The following is a 20605-nucleotide window of genomic DNA, read 5'->3' on the forward strand; positions in this document are numbered from 1 at the left end:
GACAAGAGAAATAGAGCGAAAATAGAGGGAAAAAATGAAAAAGCTAAGGGAAAAGGAAAAAGAGAACCAAAACGAAAATTGGTGCAGTGGAAAGAATTGTTTGAGCGAATTGAGCGAAAAAATAGCGAGCAATGGAGAAAGATGAGATAACAAAGAGTAAAAAGAGCTCATTAGAACATTAGACAAACATTGAAAGAACGGAGGGAAGAGTGTCAAGAGAAATAAAAGAGGAGAGAAGAGAAATGAGAATAGTACATGGTGCATTGAAAAACAAAATATACTACAAGAATTAGATATAAGACGCAACAAAAAGGATAAATGTTGAATAACAACAAAGGGAAGATAAGGAACAAAGAGTTCAACGAAAACAAACAAAAAGGATAAATGGAAATATTGCAAATTCAAATTACAAAAAAAAAAACGAGTATGCAGAAATAGTCCGTGTAATGGGACTATAAGTCGAGAGGAGAGTATGACATGGGAAGAAGTAAAAAAAACTAGACGAGGCAGAGAAAAAAATGTGCAGGGAAAAATAAAAATAGGAAAATGAACAAAAAGGGCGGAATTAGCAGGAGAAAGAAGCCAATGGTGGAGCAGAATGAGCAATAAGTAGAAAACCTGATAAGAAAAAAGGTGCATGTATAGATAAAAGATAGAAAACGGAGTTAGGGACGAAATAAATACATGTACATGTATAGTATACATTGTATACATAAAAATAAATATAGAAATTGTTAGGAAAGAGACAGAGGAAAATGAAAAAGTAAAAAGAAAAAACAGAAAGAAAGAGAAAGAGAATAAAAACCTAAAAAAATGCGGTAGTAAAAAGAATTGGTTTTGCAAAACAAATGGAAAAATAAAGGTTAATGGAGAGAGATGAGATAACAAGGAGGGAAAATATAAAACAATGTAGAATTAGCAATGAGAGCCAGAGAGATAAAATGCACAAATGAGAAAGAAGCAAAGAAAACATGAAATGCTAAGTAAAAGGTTACAATAAATAGAGAAGTATGAACAGAAAAGATAGATTAAATAACGACTAGAAATGATAAGAAGAATATAGAAAGTAAATGAGAAGAAAGAGACAAAGAAAAATGAAGAGAACATTGGAACAAACTGCGAGGGAAAAAAGGCAAGAGTTTCAAGAAGAGAAAAAAGAAGCGAAAGAAAAACAAGGTGCACTGGAACAATATCATTGAAGCAAGAATTATCACCAAAAATGGAGAAAAGAGAGACAAAAACGAAAGAGATGAAAATTGAATAACAAGGTGAAAACAAAATGATAAATGGCAATTGAAAAACGGGTTTGCAGAGAAAGTCCGAGTAATTAAACTAATAGGTGAGAAAGAAGTAAGACATGAAAATAAGCAAGGAGAAAATTAGAAGAGCCAGAGAAAAAAATGTCAACAATAAATAACAGAAACATGGAAAAAGGTAGAAAGGAAATAAACAGGAAACAAAATGCAATGAATATATTTTGTGAATAATAATCATGAAAATCGAGAAGAGAAAAAACATTGGAAATCAATTGCGAGAAAACAGAGACAAACTAGCGATTGAAGAAAAGAACTGTTATAAAAAAATTAGTTAAAGGAAACATGGAACAATAATAGTGGAAAGGTTAGAAAAATAAAAGAAGAACGAAAGGAAGACAGACCAACAAAAAAATGAAAGAAAACAAAAGGAGCTGGAAAAGATACAGTGAACAGTAAACAAACTGAGAAAGCAATAAGAAGAATACAAAGAAAACAAATGCCGGAATAACAAAAGGATACTAAGCAAGCAATTATGCGCAAAATTAAGAAGAAAAGAAAATAGACACATGAAATGTAAGGAGAAAAATTAAATTAATTTGGAGACAGAATGAGACAGTTGTGGCTGAGAAAAAAACCTAAATTAATCCACCTAGCGGTCAGACCCAGCCTTTCTCATTCAAACTTTTGTTTGTAAGAATAGATTCACATGAACGCTTCAATCCAATAAATGTATATTCACTCTTTGGGTTCTAAAATATTGATGTTGTAATCAGTACATATAAAATGTAGTCCGGTCAGTCTGTTTGATCCATATAGGCTCGAAAACTACCGAACCGATCGACGTGAAAATTTGTATGTAGGGGTTTTTGGTCCCGATAAAGGTTCCTATCATAATTTGAGACCCCTAACTATTCTGGAAAGGAGGGGTCCAACACAAATGAAACATACATTTCTGCACGACTCAAGAACAAACCAAGCAAATGAAACCGAATTTGGCATGTGGATGTTTTAAAAGGTAATAAATATGTCCATAATCGACCTCAGGCAACATTTTGGATTGTAAGATGGCAACTTCCGGTTTCTGGAAAACAGCCAAAAATAGACTTTTTCCACCCAATATAATAATATCCGGATAAAGAAAGATACACAGGAGCTGAATTCGACCACAGATACAATTTTGAATTCTAAGATTTCGAAGATTTCGGTTTCGAAAAAAACAGCGGCAAACGACCAAATACCACCCAATATGGGTATTTTCGGAATCGTAATAATGCACTGGAACCACAAATCGACTTCAGACACCATTATGAATTGTAGGATGGCAACTTGTGGTTTTTGGAAAACAGCCAAAAATGACCGATTCCGTTTAACATGAGTATCTCCGGATCTATAATGATACACAGCAGCTGAAATCGACCACAGACCCCATTTTGGATTCTAGGTTGGCGACTTCCGGTTTCTGGGAAACAGCGGAAAATGATCGAATTACACCCAATATGGGTGTTTCTTCAACCAGAATGACGCTCAGAGGCCAGAAATTAGTTTAAATACTATTTTGAAATCCAAGATGGCGACTTCCGGTTTGTGAAAAACAGCCTAAAATAACCAAATACCATCCAATATGAGTATCTCTGGAACCAGAATGATGCAATGAGCTAACAATTGACCTCAGGCACCATTTTGAATCGCTAAATGGCAACTTATAGGAAACAGTCGAAAATTACCAAATAAGACTCAACATGGATATTTCCGTAATCGAGATGATGCATAGAAACCAAACATTGACCCTTGACACCATTTTGAATTTAAAGACGACCACTGTCAGTTTCTGGGAAACAACCAAAATAACTAAATACTTCCTAATATGAGTATTTCCGGTGTCAGATTGATGGCAGAAAATTTGCTGAAAATGACCGAATACCACCCAATATGAATATATTCAGAATTAGGGCGATGTACAGAAGCCAAAAGTCGAGGATGTTGTCATTTCGATAAAACCAATCATTTCAAACGATTTGTCTTTTGACTTTGATCATATCCTATGGCCGAATTTACGCGGTTTTTTTACGCGGCACGTATCCCCCGCGTAAGAAGCGACTTAAGTGTAGTCGTTTTTAAAAAATTCACAATTTTTAGTGTGATTACTGGTAATTCAAAATATTGCATTTTGGTCACTAGATTGACCACTACCGTATTCAAATGTCGTTCAAATATTTTGGGACGATTTTCTTCGTAATATTTTTAACTCGAAAAAGTCTTTTTTCGCGGTCTCATACAAGTTTAAAACGCATCTTACGTGTAAAAAAGACTTTAGTGTATGAATAGATAGTCCGAAAAGAATTTCACAAAATGAATACGTGTGGCGAAATTTGGAAGAGCGGAAAACAGGAGAGCGACACTAGAATAATAAAAAAAAAAACAATAGAGATTGTACAAGAAAACAGGTACAGAAGATGAAAAACAAAAATAAAATATCAATTAACGAAATAAAAATCAGCGTTGCTAAACGAGCGAGAAGCAAAACGTATCCACTCCTTTCTGCTCGAGACTGAGATGTGTGCTACGCTTCTCCAGTCGTTCGCACACACATTTTCGAGAAACTCTTTATTATCCATGCATTTGCCAGAGCAGCAGCCAGCATACAGCCGCTCGCGAATTCTCTTTTGCTTTTTTACTCACGCCAAATACGCGAGTACTCGAATAAGAGTACTTGACTAGGAGTGCTTGAAAAAATGTGCCCGAAAACGAAAATGCTTCGTTCACCGACTCACGCATGCGGCTTGTCCATCGCTAAACTGATGCCAAGCAGTTTTGCATCGTGCACCGACGAGCGAAAGTGGGGTGATAAATCTATATAGAATCGCATGCTTGAACGTGTATGATATTCGACCACCTACTCGCAGTGATGCCACAATTTCAACTGTATTTCGAATCTCAGAAAATCACCTTGGTGGTATTTCAATCTGTATAAATATCTGCATATGTACTGGACATATCCCTTAAAATAAAAAACACAATTATGCACACGTTTATGCGTAACATATAAATATAATGAAACCTCCAATACGCTCAATAGCATTTGAGTTCTTTTTCGATTTTCAACTATATCGAAAAGTTTGTTTCGCGACCTCACGAAAATCAAAAAAAAATCTGTAAAGTTCTGTACTATTTCCAGAAAATCTGTAATCTGTATATACAGATATCTGTATAAAAAATACGCAAAAATCTGTATAAGTACTGAAAAATCTGTATATGTGGCATCCCTGCCTACCCATCGAAATATTTTTTTCGCCACTCCGCTTTGTCGTACCTTGTCACTCCGTATCGTCATAATGCGTCTTGACGGTTGTGCTCGCGAGAAAGGGAGGTACACGCGAGTGGGAAAGTACGCGAGCGAGAGTGCGTGTCGGCCTATGAGAAAACTCGCAAGCATCAACGCTCGGTAGTGTGAAATGAAAAAAGGAGAAGAGAATGAGAAACAGTACGACAGGAGTATCTCTAGTGTGAGATTTCGGTAGCGGCGAGAACGCCACTTGGAGTATCGCATGCTTTTTGCGAGCGAGTTTAACAACGCTGATAAAAATATGAGACTGTGAATGAAGAAAATGTTAAGAAAGAATCAGGGAAAAAACAACAAGAAAAACAATATAAAGAGAGAAAATGAAAGGGAACAAAAATAAAAATAAGTACAGAAAACAGACTAGCCAAGCAAAATAAAAATAGAGAAAAGATAAGAAGAGAATGCAATTGAAAGGAATGAGACAACAAAGAGAAAAAGGACTCAGCAGGAAGATAAAAAAACACCAAAGAAAAGGAATCAAAAGTTAAAATCATGAAAATTAAATAGAAAATAGTATGACTACATTAACAGAGTCAGCAACGAAAGCCAAATAAAGGGAATGAAGAAAAAAGGTAGGGAAAAAAGAAAATAAATTTAGAACTGAAAAATAATACGTAGAAACAAATAGTTGAAAATTCATTAACAGAAGATAATAACAAAGAAAAACAAACGGATGGGGGAGGGGGGGGATAAACAAAAGGGAAAATGAAAAGCAACCATGACAACACAGAGAAAAGAATTTAAAAAATAAAATAAAAAAAAGCACGGAATAGAACCAGAATCTATCTTCCAGAATTTTTAAAAAAATATAATGTTGAAATAATTTGAAACCTAGATAAAAAATGCGATTTGAACAATGAGAAAAACAAGCTCAAGAGAGCTCACAAGAGAGAAGGAAAAAAGATACAGTATAACAACATTAGTAAAAGAAAAAGAGAAAAATTAGAGAAAAGGAAAGATAAGAACGAGGATAGATGTTAAATAACGAGAGAAGGAATAATTTTCTTGTGAAATAAAAAAGAGCGAAAGAGAAAAAAAACATCAGAAAACGACTGTGAAAAAAACGAGAGCGATCGAAAGTAAGAACTGGCACAAAGAAATAAGTCATGGAAAATATTACACGAAAAATAGGGAGAGAGAAAACAAACCAACAGAAGAAAAAAGATGGATATTAACAAATTAAGAAAGCAATTGTAGGAACGCAGAGAAAAATAATGTAACAAAAATAGAAAGATACTAGGCACGTAAGAATGTATAAAACGGTAAAAAAGGAAACAGCGGATTGAAATACTGAGAATAAAATGCAATTAATTTAGAGACATAACGTTCTAAAACATTTGTATGTGATAAAAAAGAGAAGCGAAATAGTTTCAGAAATAAAAAGGGTGGACCAAAATAGAGCAGAAAAAGTGACATTATTAATGTAGTGTATTATTAACAGTAAGAAAAATGAGCAACCAGAAAATATAAGAAACACATGATCGAAGTTAAACATAAGTTTAAAACATAAAAATTAGAGAAATTAAGAACCAAAACGTACAAAAATTTGGCGAATGAGCAAAGAAAACCCCAGAAATTAAATAAAAAATAAATTAAAATATGGAAGGGTGAAAGAGTAAGTGAAGAAAAAATTAGACAAGACAGAGCAAAGTTGCATGTAAAAATAGAAGGAAGAAGGAGAGACAAAAATAAAAAGGAAAATAACAGCAAAAAATAAACAAAGGACAAAAAAATTTAAACATCTGAAAAAAGAATGCAAGCAAAATGAAATAAATCAACGCAGGGAGATAAAAAAAAACAAACAAGAAGGGAGGTTAGAGAAAGGAAAAGCATGAGAGGCCAACTGTGAGAAAGCAAGTTTAAGATATAAAGAAACTTAAAAAAACTAGGCAAGTTAGCATGCACAAAGCAAGAAAAAGAAGAAGAAAAGGCGAGGAGAGCAAAAAAAAATAAAAATAGAAACAATAATAAGAGTTACGTAATGTTATGTGGATGGTAGATAGAAACGAGATAGAGTTAGTGGACTAATTTAACTAGATGGCCAGAAATAAACTCACACAGAAAACAATAAATTATAGTGAAAAAAGAAAGATCTAAGTTAATAGTAATAAAAGAACTACATAATTTTGAAGCTGGCCATAAACGAAATAAAAAAAGAATGATGGTAGAGCGACAAATGATGAGAAAAAAAAGAAGTAAGAAAAGTGATGAGAAACAAAGAGTAAGAATAAGTAGGAAAAAACTGAAAAAACTCACAGAATAAATCCGTAAAAGAATTAGATTCATATGAATATAAATAGAAACAAATAAGAAAAAAACAAGTCCATGGAAGAAAGCCAAAAAGGAAGAAGAAAATCAAAGTTAGTAAAATATAGAAAAACAAAAAGTTAACGAAGAAAACGATTGAATAGTAAAAGAAAGAGTTCAGCAGAAACAAACAAAAACGGAGATAAAAACAAGAGAGTAAACAGTCAACAAAATCAATTGCGGAGTCAAATAAAACCGGGGAAATGGAATAAAAGAAGAAGCAACGGATTAGGTACAGGATAATGAGCGAAAGAAATATGGAACGATAAATGGTGTAGTTTAGAGAAAGAGAGCGTGAGGAAAATCCAGAAATGAATCAAAAGGCGTAGCAGAGTGCAGAAATTAAAATTACTCATATGAAAGAAGTTAGACAGTAAGGGAGATAGTATTCCGAGAAATCAGACCTGAAAAAAAAAACAAAGCAACAAAGAATAGGCTACAATTTTACACGACATACAGAAAGAAATGGGAGTGAAAGCATCTGGAATGGAGCAGAAAATTCAGAGGTAACAAATGAAAAGTAAAGTAGAATACACGGAAAAAGACAGTAAGTAAACGGACAAGTTTAAAAAAATGCGAGTGTCAATATGAAGACAGACAAAAACTGAGAGGTATTGCGATTTCGACAAAATTAATAAACAGGAGACACACACAGTAAGAAAAGATAAAAAATATACGGAGAAATGAGAAATGGTGTGTAATGAGCAAGATAAAAATGAAGAATAACAACAACAAAAAATAAGAAAAATGGAATACTCGCAAGAAGCAAGTGGTATCTAAAACAGAAAATCTGAGAGTGAACGAGGATAAAGTAAGGTGAGAAAAAAAAATAAGTTAAGCAATAAAGGTTGAGAAACAGAGAAGAACAACGAAAACATGAAACGGGTAAAAAGCAGAACCTTCCTAGGAATAAACGATTCTCACGCGTAAGCTGGCTGTCAATTAACATTATGGACCAGAACGTTACTGAGATAAGGCTGAAAAATTCCGTCGATAGCAGGATTATAAACATCATCAATCTGGCGGGCAAATTTCATAGTGCAACCCGATGATTAGCATAATTTGGGGGAAAAATCTCCAAAATAAAATACTTCATTTACTTTCGCCGCCTCTAGGCTAACAACATTCGAAGGAATGCCTGTCAAAACTAATTAATAACCAACGGGAAACGCGCATGATAAATGAAATTAGAAGAGCACGTGTCCGACACCAGCAGCGTGGCCGGGCGATCGTCTTTCATCTTGATTTATGCTTCCTCAGATTGGGGCTAAGTCCAGCTGCCGATGACCGACCAAAAGAACGCCACCGCGTCCACAGCGGAGCGCGCCCAGAAGGCTAGTCATTACCTAATTGGTTTCGTGGGAAGGATATCCTCCATTCTTACCCTCAGACGTGCGCGCGCGGTCCGGTCGTAGACCTCCAAAAGCCAGACATTTCGGCTGTTGTGAATTTTCTATCACACAAGAAGAGGCCACTCAGCGGCTCCCATAGAACCTTCTCATTAAGCTAGCGGTAATTTCCCCTTCGCCCTTGCCGCGACAGCAGCAGCAGCAGCAGCGTTCTATCTAACTGTTCTGCTTTACCCCTTTGCTTTTCTAATGATTTGCGGCTCAATCTCTGTTTTAAACCAAGTATGGGGTATGGGGAGAAAGGGCGGAGACCGATTAAAAGAGAGACCATATCGAATCCCGAAAATCATTCTTCCTTTTTATTGATGCTGTCCTAGAATAACACAACGATTAACTAAGAGCCATCGGACTTGTTTCGAACCGTTTTACCTTGCCCCTGGCTAGTTTTTTTCTTTTTCACCGAAGAACATGGGGTTTTGCAACCACGATCACTTCTCGGGATCGATCAAGCAATGTTCCATTAATTGGGGCTATCGAAAATACATACATTTGTGGAGGGGCTCCCAGCGGGAGAACATTAGCATAAAAGGTCGAAAGGTTTCGAAGACACACATTTGAGAAGAGAGGAAAGTCAATCTTTATGTTGCGTTCCACTAAAGCCGGTCTTTATAAGTGCGACTCCATCCGGTTTAGGGGATTAAGGGTCTTCTACATCTTGGTAGAGTAAAAAAAACTTTTTGCGGTTTTACGGTCTTACGTTTTTATGATTAGGTGAAATTCGATATGCAAATTGGAAGCTGCCGGAAGATGGCTGATGATGGCTTCTGGGTTTCACCTGTTTGGTCCCACACCGTCGCAGCAGCAGTTTCTTTTTTGCAATTTCTCTGATTAGGCGCTTCGTGGTTGACGGAGATCGCGGATCTGATTAACTTGATAAAAGCAGTTGGGCCTGCGGAGATTGGTCGTTTGATTTTTTATTGGCCAATCCATTTTGAATTGCCTTTGTTTCAGCGCAGTGAATCAATATTCTGTCCGGTTTGTCCTAATTCCATCAAGATTTTGATTGCCTTTCGTGTTCACTGATTCGTTCCGTAGATCGTTTTCTAATCTAGTTTGATGTTAATTTGCTTTCAAATTTTCGCTGCAGATTATTTTGTGCCATTATTTAAGGAAATTTGCTTTTTAATATAGTTTATTTAAACCGAAAGTTATTATCCGTCATATTAGCATATATTGATTTCACAAAAAAAGAGGTTGCAAGTTGGACCCGCGAGATCACGAAAGATGCTACATGAATATGAATAAAAGAATTAATGATTCAATTTCTCATAACCCGAATATTAAGCAATTCCAGTAAATCAAAACCTTTAATCTGGTTGAAAGCGATCGAAGCGAAACTTGCGAATCCGGGTAAATGAATTAGGTGACCTAGATTGAGGTTCTTTTCAAAAAACGCGGTAGTGTCCTCTTCTAAATCGGACGCGAGGACAAAAAAATAAGCCTGAGCATTAAAAAAAAGCCAGTTGGACACAGTTCGAGCGTGAGATAATATGGTTCCCGCGGATTGATGATGATCGGGAATGGGGCGTAAAAATCGCTCCAACTGGCAATCAATTAGCGATGCGCGGACAGATTCCTTGTGCGGATTTGAATGTGGACCCGATTTTATGACCCCTTCTGTCCGATATGAATATTCATAGCGGCGCCGAATGTGCCAATAATTCCCGTAGGAAACCAGCAGCCAACGACGGAAAGCGTGGAAATAATAAAAGCCCCGTTGAAAGGTGCGCACTTCACGGCTCGACTATTTTACATAATTGATTGAATAATTCGTTTGAGTTTAATATCTAGTGTTAGGATTTTTATAGAAAACTCACCTGCAACCGTTGGGTGTACTTCTCCTGCATCTTTTGCTTGCGTTCCAGCTCGTCCTTGCGGCGAAGAAGACGCCGAATCTCCTGGTTACTCTTAGTCGCTTCCGGAGTTCGAACTTGATTCACACTGGATGCACTGGTGTTGTTGTTGTTATTATTGTTGTTATTGTTAGTATTTGTGTTACTATTGTTACTAGCGGCGTTGTTTTTAGCATTCCCACTGCGCCTTTTGTTGCCCTTCGAGGACGAAGAGGTGCTGTTGTTGTTGTTGTTTTTCTTGCTATCCTCACCGACGCTGTTGACTGAGTCTTTCTTCTTTTGCGATTGTTTCTGCTGTTGCTGCTGCTGTTGTGGTTGCTGGACATCACAATTGGTTTTGATTTTTTCCTGCTCCTTGCCGCTCTGGGGCTGTTGACTCTCACTTTCGTCCTCACTGAAGCTTTCCAACAGGATCTCTGAATCACTCGACTATGGTGTTACGGTTGCCAAGGAGAAAGAGAAAAAAAATGCATGAGAAAAATGTTCTTTTAAAATGTTGTGGAGAAACACAATTAAAAAAAAGTCTGAACCATTTTTATAAGGTTTCGATAGACTACTTTTCAAGATCAGTTAGTTTAGACTTAATTTACCTGTTAATGTTTTTGTCATCGTCATTGTCTGTATAAAAAATAACATCATTAAATCGTATAAAATAAACGCCTGGATTAAAAAACATGGGGTTTTACTAGTTAAAGCTTAGTCTTTAATCTACCTGAGAGAAAATAACCACAACTTTTTCAATGTGCGTTGAAGAGGACAGTTTGTTGATTCATCTAAAATCGGAACATTGATCGTAAATTTCTGACTAAGATGTGAACGTCCATCGTACCATCCGCTAGTAAAATGATTGGTTCGAGAAGAAGCCAAGTTAGCATATATAGCCCAAAGACTGCATTCCCGGTTGACTAGGGATAATTTTCTGTCGACCGTGCTAGGGAAAGCTGAACGCTGGTTGGTTGGAATCAAGGCTCTACAATTTTCAAGAGTACAATATTTCCCATAATGAAATTACAATTCTCTGCATCTGGGCGGATAGGTAGCTAATTTTCCAAAAGATTACTTTGCTGCAAGAATGAAGGGAATTCGTTGAAAACCACTTGAAGATAGACATATCGCGCCCCCTATTCCGTTTTTAGATTTTTATTTAACACTCCTGTAGTGGAATTTCCGTAGAGACGTAGTTCTATGTCACAACTCAGAAGCTTGCATCCATTACACTTTTCTTTTTCATAGTAAATTCCAATGTCATAACTCTAAGTCATCACTCTAAGGGTCATGATGAAGAAGTCGAATCCATAAATCATAAAAAAAATCAATTGTTTTGTGAATCTAATGAAATCAAGACTTTGAGATTAGGAGGATTTCGTCTGTGTATGCTAGAATAGAAATGTTAGCTTGAAAAACACAGTGTTCATGATAACTCCGGAACAACTCTCGACTGTAGCCTATTATTACTTGAAGCGTTCTTTTAGGCAGAAATTTTTCAATAAACTGTAGGATGTTATCTGACAAGCCCCAGATTGCTTATTGCCGGGTGCTCCCATTTCAAGTCTGCTGGAGTGTTCATCCGAGTCCGCGAAATGAGTCCCCGTCCCAAGTTTTGATCCCCGGTTTGTTTTGAAGGCCGATAGTTTCCAGAAAGTGTTTCAGGCGTCTGTTGACTAACCTCTTCCTTATTTTCGGTATGAATTTAGTTTGACAACCAAGCTTTGCCTCCAGCTCTGTCGAAGGTTCTTTTGGTCCATTCGCGATTAAAGAGCCCGAAGTAAGCACATTTTTCCTGATGCCTTGTAGCGCAAGGACTGGTGCTAGATTGTCCCTGATCAGCATTTCGAGGTTGTTCAAATTGCGTTCCAATTCCAAATTTCGATTGGATTATTTACAGCCACAATTGAATTCTAATTTTGAAGCAATGTTAGGGTTGACATCGAAGGCACAATGGGCTGGGAAGTACTTATTTACTTTACTTTGTTGGCTAACGGACATTTCCAGCTCACTGAAGCCTGCCCCGCTGTATTGCCTTCACTATATCAGCATGTTTGTATACCTGGTACAACTCGTGATTAATGCGTCTGCGCCAGTATCGATCGCAGAACTTTACGTTCAAGAACTCCGAGCACTCCTCGATCAGCTTCCTGCAGCGTCCATGCTTCATGTCCGTAAAGGGCCACCGGGAATAACAGCGTCCTATACAGCGCTAGTTTTGTGCGAGTTTGCAAACTACGGGACCTTAGCTGGTTACGTAATCCATAGAAAGCCCTGTTCGCGCCTGCAACTCGTCGTTTCACTTCACGGCTCATATCGTTGTCACATGTCACAAGTGTACCAAGATAAACGAATTCATCAACCACTTCAAATCGTTCCCCATCTATCTCCACCTCAGCACCAACACCACGGGGACTCCCACGCTCTCTGCCAGCTACCATGTACTTCGTTTTGGCAGATTTAATGAGAAGTCCCAATCTCGCTGCTTCCCTCTTAAAAGGTACGAAGTCCTCCTCCACGGCCTGTCGGTTGATATCGATGTCGTCCGCAAAGCCAAGAAGCATGTGAGATTTCATGATAATCGTACCGTTTCTTTCCACCTTTGCTCTTCGTATCGCACCCTCAAGAGCGATGTTAAACAGTAGGTTGTAGAGCGCATCCCCCTGCTTCAGTCCATCCAACGTTATGAACGCGGCTGATGTCTCGCCAGCTATCCGCACGCACGATTTTGATCCCTCCAGCGTCATACGACTCAGCTTAAGGTGAAACTTCATTGAATCCAAAAATGGCCGACTTCGAGCCACCACTTCGAATTTTCGAAAGCACAAGATTCGGAAATAGTTAATGCGTTCCCTGTGAAAATGCTATTTTATGTTTGCTGTGGTGAAGCAAACATAAAATAGAATTTTCATAGGGAACGCAATAAGTATTTCCGAGTCTTGTGCTTTTAAGACATCGAAGTGGTGACTCGAAGTCGGCCATTTTTGGATTCAATGAGGTTTCACCCTAATTAGCTTCGTGGGGAAACCGTGTTCCAGCATGATCTTCCACAGCTCGATTCTTTTCACTGAGTCGTATGCCGCCCTGAAGTCCACAAACAGATGGTGAGTCGATAAGTTGTACTCTCGGAACTTATCGAGGATCTGTCGCAGGGTGAAAATTTGATCCGTCGTGGAACGCCCTTATCGAAAACCAGCCTGGTGTTCGCCAACAAAGGATTCCGTTAACGGTCTCAATCTGAAGAACAGGATACGGGAGAGCACTTTATATGCGGAGTTGAGCAACGTTATCCCTCGATAGTTGCCACAATCCAATCGAAGGCCCTTCGTATAGATGGGGCATATGAGGCCTTCCAACCAGTCGTTCGGCATTGGTAATCCGCCCAGATCCTTAGTATTATCTGGTGGATCGCATTTACCTGTTTTATCCTTCTAAATCCTACATTTTCAAATTATATATAATTACTAGTTGACCCGGCAAACTTCGTCCCGCCCATTTTTGTGTTTAATTGAGTAATTTTATTATAATTTAATTGTTCATAGTCTGCAAATGTATGACGAAACGGCCATAAAAAGACAAATCGTTTGAAATGAAGGTTTTTATCGGAACGACAACATTATCGACTTTTGACTTCTGTACATCACCTCTGTTCTGGAAATATTCATATTGGGAGGTATTCAGTTATGTCGGTTGTTTTCCAGAGACTGAGAGTGGTCATCTTTAAATTCAAAATGGTGTCCAGGGTCTTTGCTTCTATGCACCATATCGATTACGGAAATATGCATATTGCATATTTCTTACTCTCTAAAACCTCAACATATCATTGGTTTCATTTACTTGATTATTTCTCGAGATGCGCAGAAATGTGTGTTTCGTTTATAGGAAATCTCTTCTTTCCAGAAGAGGGAGGACTATTATACTATTATTTACTTATTTGTTACCCCTAAAAACATTCACCTGCCAAATTAAGCTCCATTTATTTGGTTAGTTGTCGAGATGTGCAGAAATTTGTGTTTCATTTGTATGGGACCCCTCCCTCACAGAAGAGGGAGGGGTGTCGAACCAATATGGACATATTTGTTACCCCTAAAATCATCCACATGCCAAATTTGGTTCCATTTACTTGATCAGCTCTATAGATGAGCAGAGTTGTGTGTTTGTGGGAGAGGGGTTACAACCTGTGGCTAGCCGCTCACCGTTGTGAAGTTGTTCCGGTCCCAAACCTCGGTGGGTGGTGTCCTTCACTGATATTATCTAAAAGTCTTTCACAAGAGGCACGATTCGCTATCCTCCTCTATTTGTTTCCGCGCTGCTCGATACTGTTCCATTATTGACTTCAGCGAGAATTCATACTTCCAGCTGTTTGACAACATGGAGGGCCTTTCGAAGGGCTCTTATAGTTTTCCCTACTACCAGTATTAATACCAGTGCAAAGCTTCTCTACCTAGCTTTCGGCTGGTTTTCGGAATCGCAGCTTCTGCCGCTCGAATGATTGTGTCGGTTAGCTCTGGGATGCTGCCAGGCTGATTGTCTCGAATTGATGCTGAGATGTGGTTGTCGTCTGCTATGGTCACTTTCCATCGAATCTTTACAGGTTTTCCACTCGAATCATGATGCCATTCGCTCATTGGCATATTGATGTTTCCTCAGAAGAAGTGAGATCCATCGCTTAAAATAGTGAGCTTGACATCCTCTAACACAGGGGTTTCCAACTGGTGCTCCGCGAAGCTTTTTTTTTTATTCTCGCTTATTTTCCGTCGGTCTATTTCCGCCACTGTTGTGGCCAATTACCGACGCCCAGGGAGGCGACTCCACACCCAGGACCGTAACTCACGACCCGTTTATTGACGGACCGGCGCCAACGGCTTTACTTCCTCATGCGATGGAAGGCGGGATCCCAGAGTTTTTTCGCCACAGAAAATCTCCCGGTGTCGGCTAGGATTGAATCTAGACCAGTTGGGTTGGTTGTGAGTGGATCACGCCACCTCACAACCATCGACACCTATGTCGGCGGTGGGATTCGAACCCAGGCGTCGAGCGTGGTTGGCGGAGACGTTACCAACCACACTAGGCCGCCGCCTCTCCGCGAAGCTTTTGCAAGTGCTCCAAAATAATACCGCAATTGATCAAAGAATTGATATTTGTTTCTGACTTGAATGTTTACATCAACGTAAAAGACAAGATAGTGTGAAATTCTCAAATTCATAGATTCAAGGATGCAAGTGTTTTGTTAAACATTTTAGCCAGGAAAAGTGTTCCGCCAAGCAAAAGGTCTAGGAACCCCTGTGCTAATACACCTGCAACGACGAATTCCCGTTTGTTCTTCTTTTTGTTACCCTATTTCGAATGACAACTGCAGTAGTCTTCAAACAGACGAGGCTCAGGGATATGCCCAAAAACCTCTGTAAATTTCCCCTAGGGCCCTGAGACATTCGAACTTGGCATCGTAGCCAGAGTTTTAGTGGCAGATAACGGCAGATTGGTGTGAATTTGAGTCGCTGTGTGCGATATTCCAACTTGTATGGTCGGTCTGCCTATGGTTCCAGCTGTACTTCCTTCCTAGTGTTCTACCTATACCTTCTGAGGAGATTCGGTGGTTTTCTTGAAGAGCAAGAATTGGTGCTGGATTGCCCCTGATCAGCATTTCGAAGTCGGCCAAATTGTGGAGGAAACCGGTAGAGTTCCACTGAATGGCTACGGAGACTCATTTGTTTGTGGGATAATGAATGGGTCTTAACGTTTCAAGTTTTGCCTGTGGAGTGGATGACTTTTGGCATTCTGGAGCATTGTGCTGATCTACACGGATCCGCAAGCCGTTCAGCAGGGACCGTGCGGCCCGCCAGCTTTCGGGCCGGGGATTCCTGGAGAATGTTGCCTCGACCTTCTTCTTTGACTGGGCGTTATTTGTTAAGGAGGTCACCATCGTCGTCTATTTGTCGACACAGATGAAGCATTCCATGGAAAATAGGTAAAGAAAAAATTTTTTAGCATGTCATTTCCGATTTCGCTAAAACTTTTCACAGTTGTCTTTTTTTATTTTTGATAAAGAGGTCATTTCATGATATCAGTTCTTCATGTAGACTCGCGACTGCTGGGCTCAACCAAAATGATGATTGATGGATGAAAATTTCTATATCAGAAAAACGGCTTTTTGGATTGAAATGGTGTCTACAACAAAGTTATATCTGTCAAAATTTGGTGATGGTTATTGAATATTTCAACATTTTCACTCTGAACTTTTTTTTTTCGAGGTTTGTTTCTAGTTTTATTTTCCAGTGTATATATTTTTTTAGAACCGCAATTTGATTACCTACAGCTTTGCTGATGACACCATTTCAATCAAACAAGCTGTTTTTCTGATATAAAAATTTTTATCTATCCGCAACAATTTTGGATAGGTTCTTTTGGAACAGCAATCGCGAGTCTACATGAAGAACTGATATCATAAGTATCAAAAAGAAGCAACTGTGAAAAGTTTCAGCAAAATCGGAAATGGTTGATCAGGATCGATTTGCAAAGTAGCATGGAATGACTCAGATCCGCTATTCTTTCGTCGAGCGAGAACACTAGCCCACCTAGAGATTGGCTTCGTAACTTCTAGCTACTCCATTTCCTGCTTTCGAAGGATAAGCCATCCGACTCATTCCCATTCTAGTTAAGCATCCGGCTTTTGATTTTTTCTCCTTCATTTTTCCACGTGAAACGGATGTTACCATCCTTGGGTGTTCCATTAAGTGAGGGCCTCTTCTTGTAGCGACCGGTACGACGGGGGTGTGGCTACCCTGGCCCAATTTTTCGTTCTTCCAGAGGACAACCAATTTTGCCTTTTTCCATCCTGGTCCTCCTTTTCCTGCTGCTTTCTTCTGATCTCCTTGCGAGTTCGGAGGGGCCGTGGCTTTCCTGGGTAAAGTTTGCTTTTCTGCGCATCAATTGTATTCTCTTGGGGGTTACGGTGCGTTGTAGAGCTTTGCAAGATATGCAAGACCTCTTTTATCTTGAATTACGAGTGGGATTTAATGGGTGAGAGTATTGCAAGATTTCGTTCAAAACTGGTTGGGACGTTACCAGCCTACGTTTTCGGGTCAATAGGGCTTATGCTGCTAGGTTGCAAGAATCCCTCACGGCAAATGGGTGGTGAAGACTGAGGTAGAGTGGGCTTCGTGCAAGCGTTTAGCATTCGGGTAGGAGATGCCTTAGTCTATCCTGTATTTCATTCTCCTAAATGTAGCATGGACACTTTTTGTTCGGGAACGTTTAGCTACGACATCTATGATCTTCGCCACAAAAAGAACGGTGATCAACTAGAGTTTATAAGGTCCGGGTTCCTATGCGCCCCTACTACTCGGTTACAATGCAATACTTCTACTCCTGGACTCCAGTCAGTCCTCAATTTGGTCCTCTAGTATCGAGTTAAAAAGTCGTATAATCAGGTCGAATTATCAACATCATTTCGACACAGAATACCATAATTTCTCGAAAACAATAGCCTATTGTTCTATGACCGGCGTTTACGAAGTGAATCAAAACCGACTATACGATTTAACAGTTGAGTCGAAACTGATTTTTTTTTCATTTGATTGGGATCGCTAGATATTAATTGACATTTTTAGTTAATTTCGGCATTTTCGATGTTATCTGTGCCTTATTATTATTATTCTGTACGATATTTTTTTTTTTTATGACTTTGTAACTTTCCAGCTGGTCTTGAGGTACGATGCTGGCCTAACAAACCAGTCGTCGTAGGTTCGAGTCTCTGCTCGGGAAAGATAGCTGGTATCAGTGGGATCATCCTAGCCCTAGCAATTGTCCTGTACATCAAACAGTTGGCTGCGAAATCTGTATATAATAAACAGAAGGTCAAGTTCCGTATCGAAATGAAGCATCAAGGGTTTGGATTTTTCTGACTTTGTTTTACATCAATCTTTTTAAGGTTGTGAGAAAAAAAATAACAAATCGAAATCTAGAATGCAAAATATAAATTCAATTTATTGAATTCTCAATTCAAAAAATCAAAATTCAAAATGTCTTGAAATTTTTAAAAATTGCGAAAGACGTTCGTGAATCCGAAAAAAACCTAAAGTCCAAATTCCAAACTGATCATCTGACATCTGGAACCCAAAATCAAAATTCCGATTTTAGCTAACAGGCAGTAAGAACGCTGTTGGGGCCACGCACAAATGTGTATGTGTGTTTTTTGAAGTAGAATACTTCTCTCAGGAAGTTCAGCTACATAGGGATGTGAAATGAAAATCTAAAACCGAAAAAAGTGAAAAATATGTCCAATTTCAAATGCTAATAAATCGGTTAGTATTCGATGGATTTCCTTCGTTCTTGCAGAAATAAATTGGAAAATCTTCTAAGATTCTTCTCAAAAGAAGATAATTGTAATTTTATTATTCACACTATTGCACTATTGAAAATATTCAAGCCTTGTCTAAACGGAAAATTCGACCTCTGATTGGTCGTTATATGATTGCTTCCCTAGCACGGTCGACAGAATCATATACCTTGCAGTTTAAAACATGCTATTTGGCCTATATAAGAGCCTGTTTCAGCCGAAGCCGCTCATAATAGTTCTAGACAGCGACAACAGCAGTCGTCCTCTCTTAGCAGCAGCACTGGCAGTGCAGTGGATACCAGCGATGGCGAAAAGCGGCCACAGCTGTGGCGTAGCAATGGATAACGCACTAGTTGCGGCGGATTCCAGAAACGATAGCAGCTGGGCCAGCTGATTGAGGGACAGTGGATGGCAGCATATAGCGGGCACAAATGTGGCATGGCTATGGATAGCGCACTAGTTGCAGCGGATCTCAGCATCGATAGCAGCTGATGCAGTGAGGCCCTTTAGTGAAATGCAGTCTCTGTGCGATAGTGGGCACTAGTAAATGCATTCAATGAAAAGTTGACTCATTTTGACAACACGTGAGCCATCTAGTTTTGAGTGTTAAATCAGCTTTTTACTGTTTATTTTATCACAAGGAATATTTTATTCACACTGTCAGTGATAACGCAAAGATGTGATCGGCATCTTATCCGATACTAAAATGAACAGCAAATTGTCCTTTTCAGGATGAAATAAAAACTTGATTGAAGAGTTAATATTTTCTAATGAGTTAGTTTACATTTTTAAATTTGTAAAAGTTATAAATTTTACTTCATCTCCGTGTCTCAAAACGTACTAAATTATCTTTTCCTTCAGTCATGAGCACGACATCCGAAAAAATTTCATCTCAAAATTCAAAAATTGTCAAGCCCCAACCATGACAAGCAACTTATTATATTCTTGAAAATGGTCAATCCTTGTTGATGCGCAAAATTCGTTTGATTTGATTATTCAACGTTTATTTACTAGAAAAAATGACTGACACGCAAGCAGCCGGGTTATCTTTCTTGTAAAAGTATTCTACTTCAACCTTGCGGTCGTGGCTTTGCACACAACCCTCCTGTTATTTTTTTCGTTAGTTGGCCGAACGTTGTTTTATTTCTTTTTGCAGTGTCACTTATTGAGAAGTAAGCTCTTACGTGTTGAGGTGCTTGTTTTCTCCCAGATTTACTAATTTCTTATCTTCTTCAATGACCTTATCATCACCTCCAAGCATGTAACCAAAGCGAATGACATGCTATGGGTGGATGCAATTTCCGAAGGTTTAGATCAGAGTTTTTTAGTCGGGAGGGAAGTATTTGTGTATAGGAGCCTGAGAAACCCTAGCTTAAGGTCCTTTTATATCGAATGGCCCAATTCTATTAAATTTAGATTTTAGTACGTTTTGGATTCCACGAAGCTGCGCAGCTAAATTTTCAACCATGTTTGGCCATCGAGCCGATTTGCGTAATTTGAATTTGCAAAAATGAAGTAATTTGTCTACAAAGCTCTGCTTCTTCAGTACCACCAAGTACATTGTCTATTGCAGAAATTCATTCATTAAATCATTAAAGTTTTCGCTCCATTTTGAGTGGAGGAAATTCCCTTCTGTTGCTAGTGTTTTTCGTACGACGCACAAAGCGAAAAACTGAACAACTGTTTTTCCTCCTAAGGAAGTTTATGTCCAAAGGCCGAAACGTCGGCCATAAAACATAGTAGCGTTTTGATCCATTTGATCCCATATCGAAAAGTTATCTGTATGGCAGAGAAAACTCGTTGTTCACCTATTTTTTTCCAATGGTGATGTCAAACTTAAAATCTGTGGTTGCAAACTTGCTCAAAAATACGTGTTTCTCAAAAATCCAGAATGGCGATGAAATCGAAGATGACGGATAATTTTTCCTACTTCAAATGAAAGCTCTCTAATTTCTCTTCAAAAAGACGAGCTGCTTGAAGAGTGTCTATTGTCTAATTTCAACGAAATAGATCAATAAAAATGTCAAGAATAACTCAAAATACGTTTGACCCCTTGGTGCCTTTTAGACACAAAAATGTCATTTTTACAAGACCTGGAACTGTGTCAGCGAGAATTA

At 38.6% G+C, this 20605-nt stretch overlaps 1 protein-coding gene across 2 annotated transcripts in view; it reads right to left on the bottom strand.

The window, feature by feature from the left end:
* The window catches only part of LOC129726593 (uncharacterized), a 266791-nt gene that overhangs the window by 20325 nt on the left and 225861 nt on the right, over positions 1–20605 (bottom strand). For both annotated transcript variants that reach the window (XM_055683502.1, XM_055683494.1), the window contains one exon: positions 10130–10594. In XM_055683502.1, the coding sequence (XP_055539477.1) occupies positions 10130–10594 (465 nt within the window). The remainder of the gene's footprint in view (positions 1–10129; positions 10595–20605) is intronic.

Source organism: Wyeomyia smithii, chromosome 1 (genome assembly GCF_029784165.1).
Source record: "Wyeomyia smithii strain HCP4-BCI-WySm-NY-G18 chromosome 1, ASM2978416v1, whole genome shotgun sequence".
In the NCBI taxonomy this organism is placed as follows: domain Eukaryota; kingdom Metazoa; phylum Arthropoda; class Insecta; order Diptera; family Culicidae; genus Wyeomyia; species Wyeomyia smithii.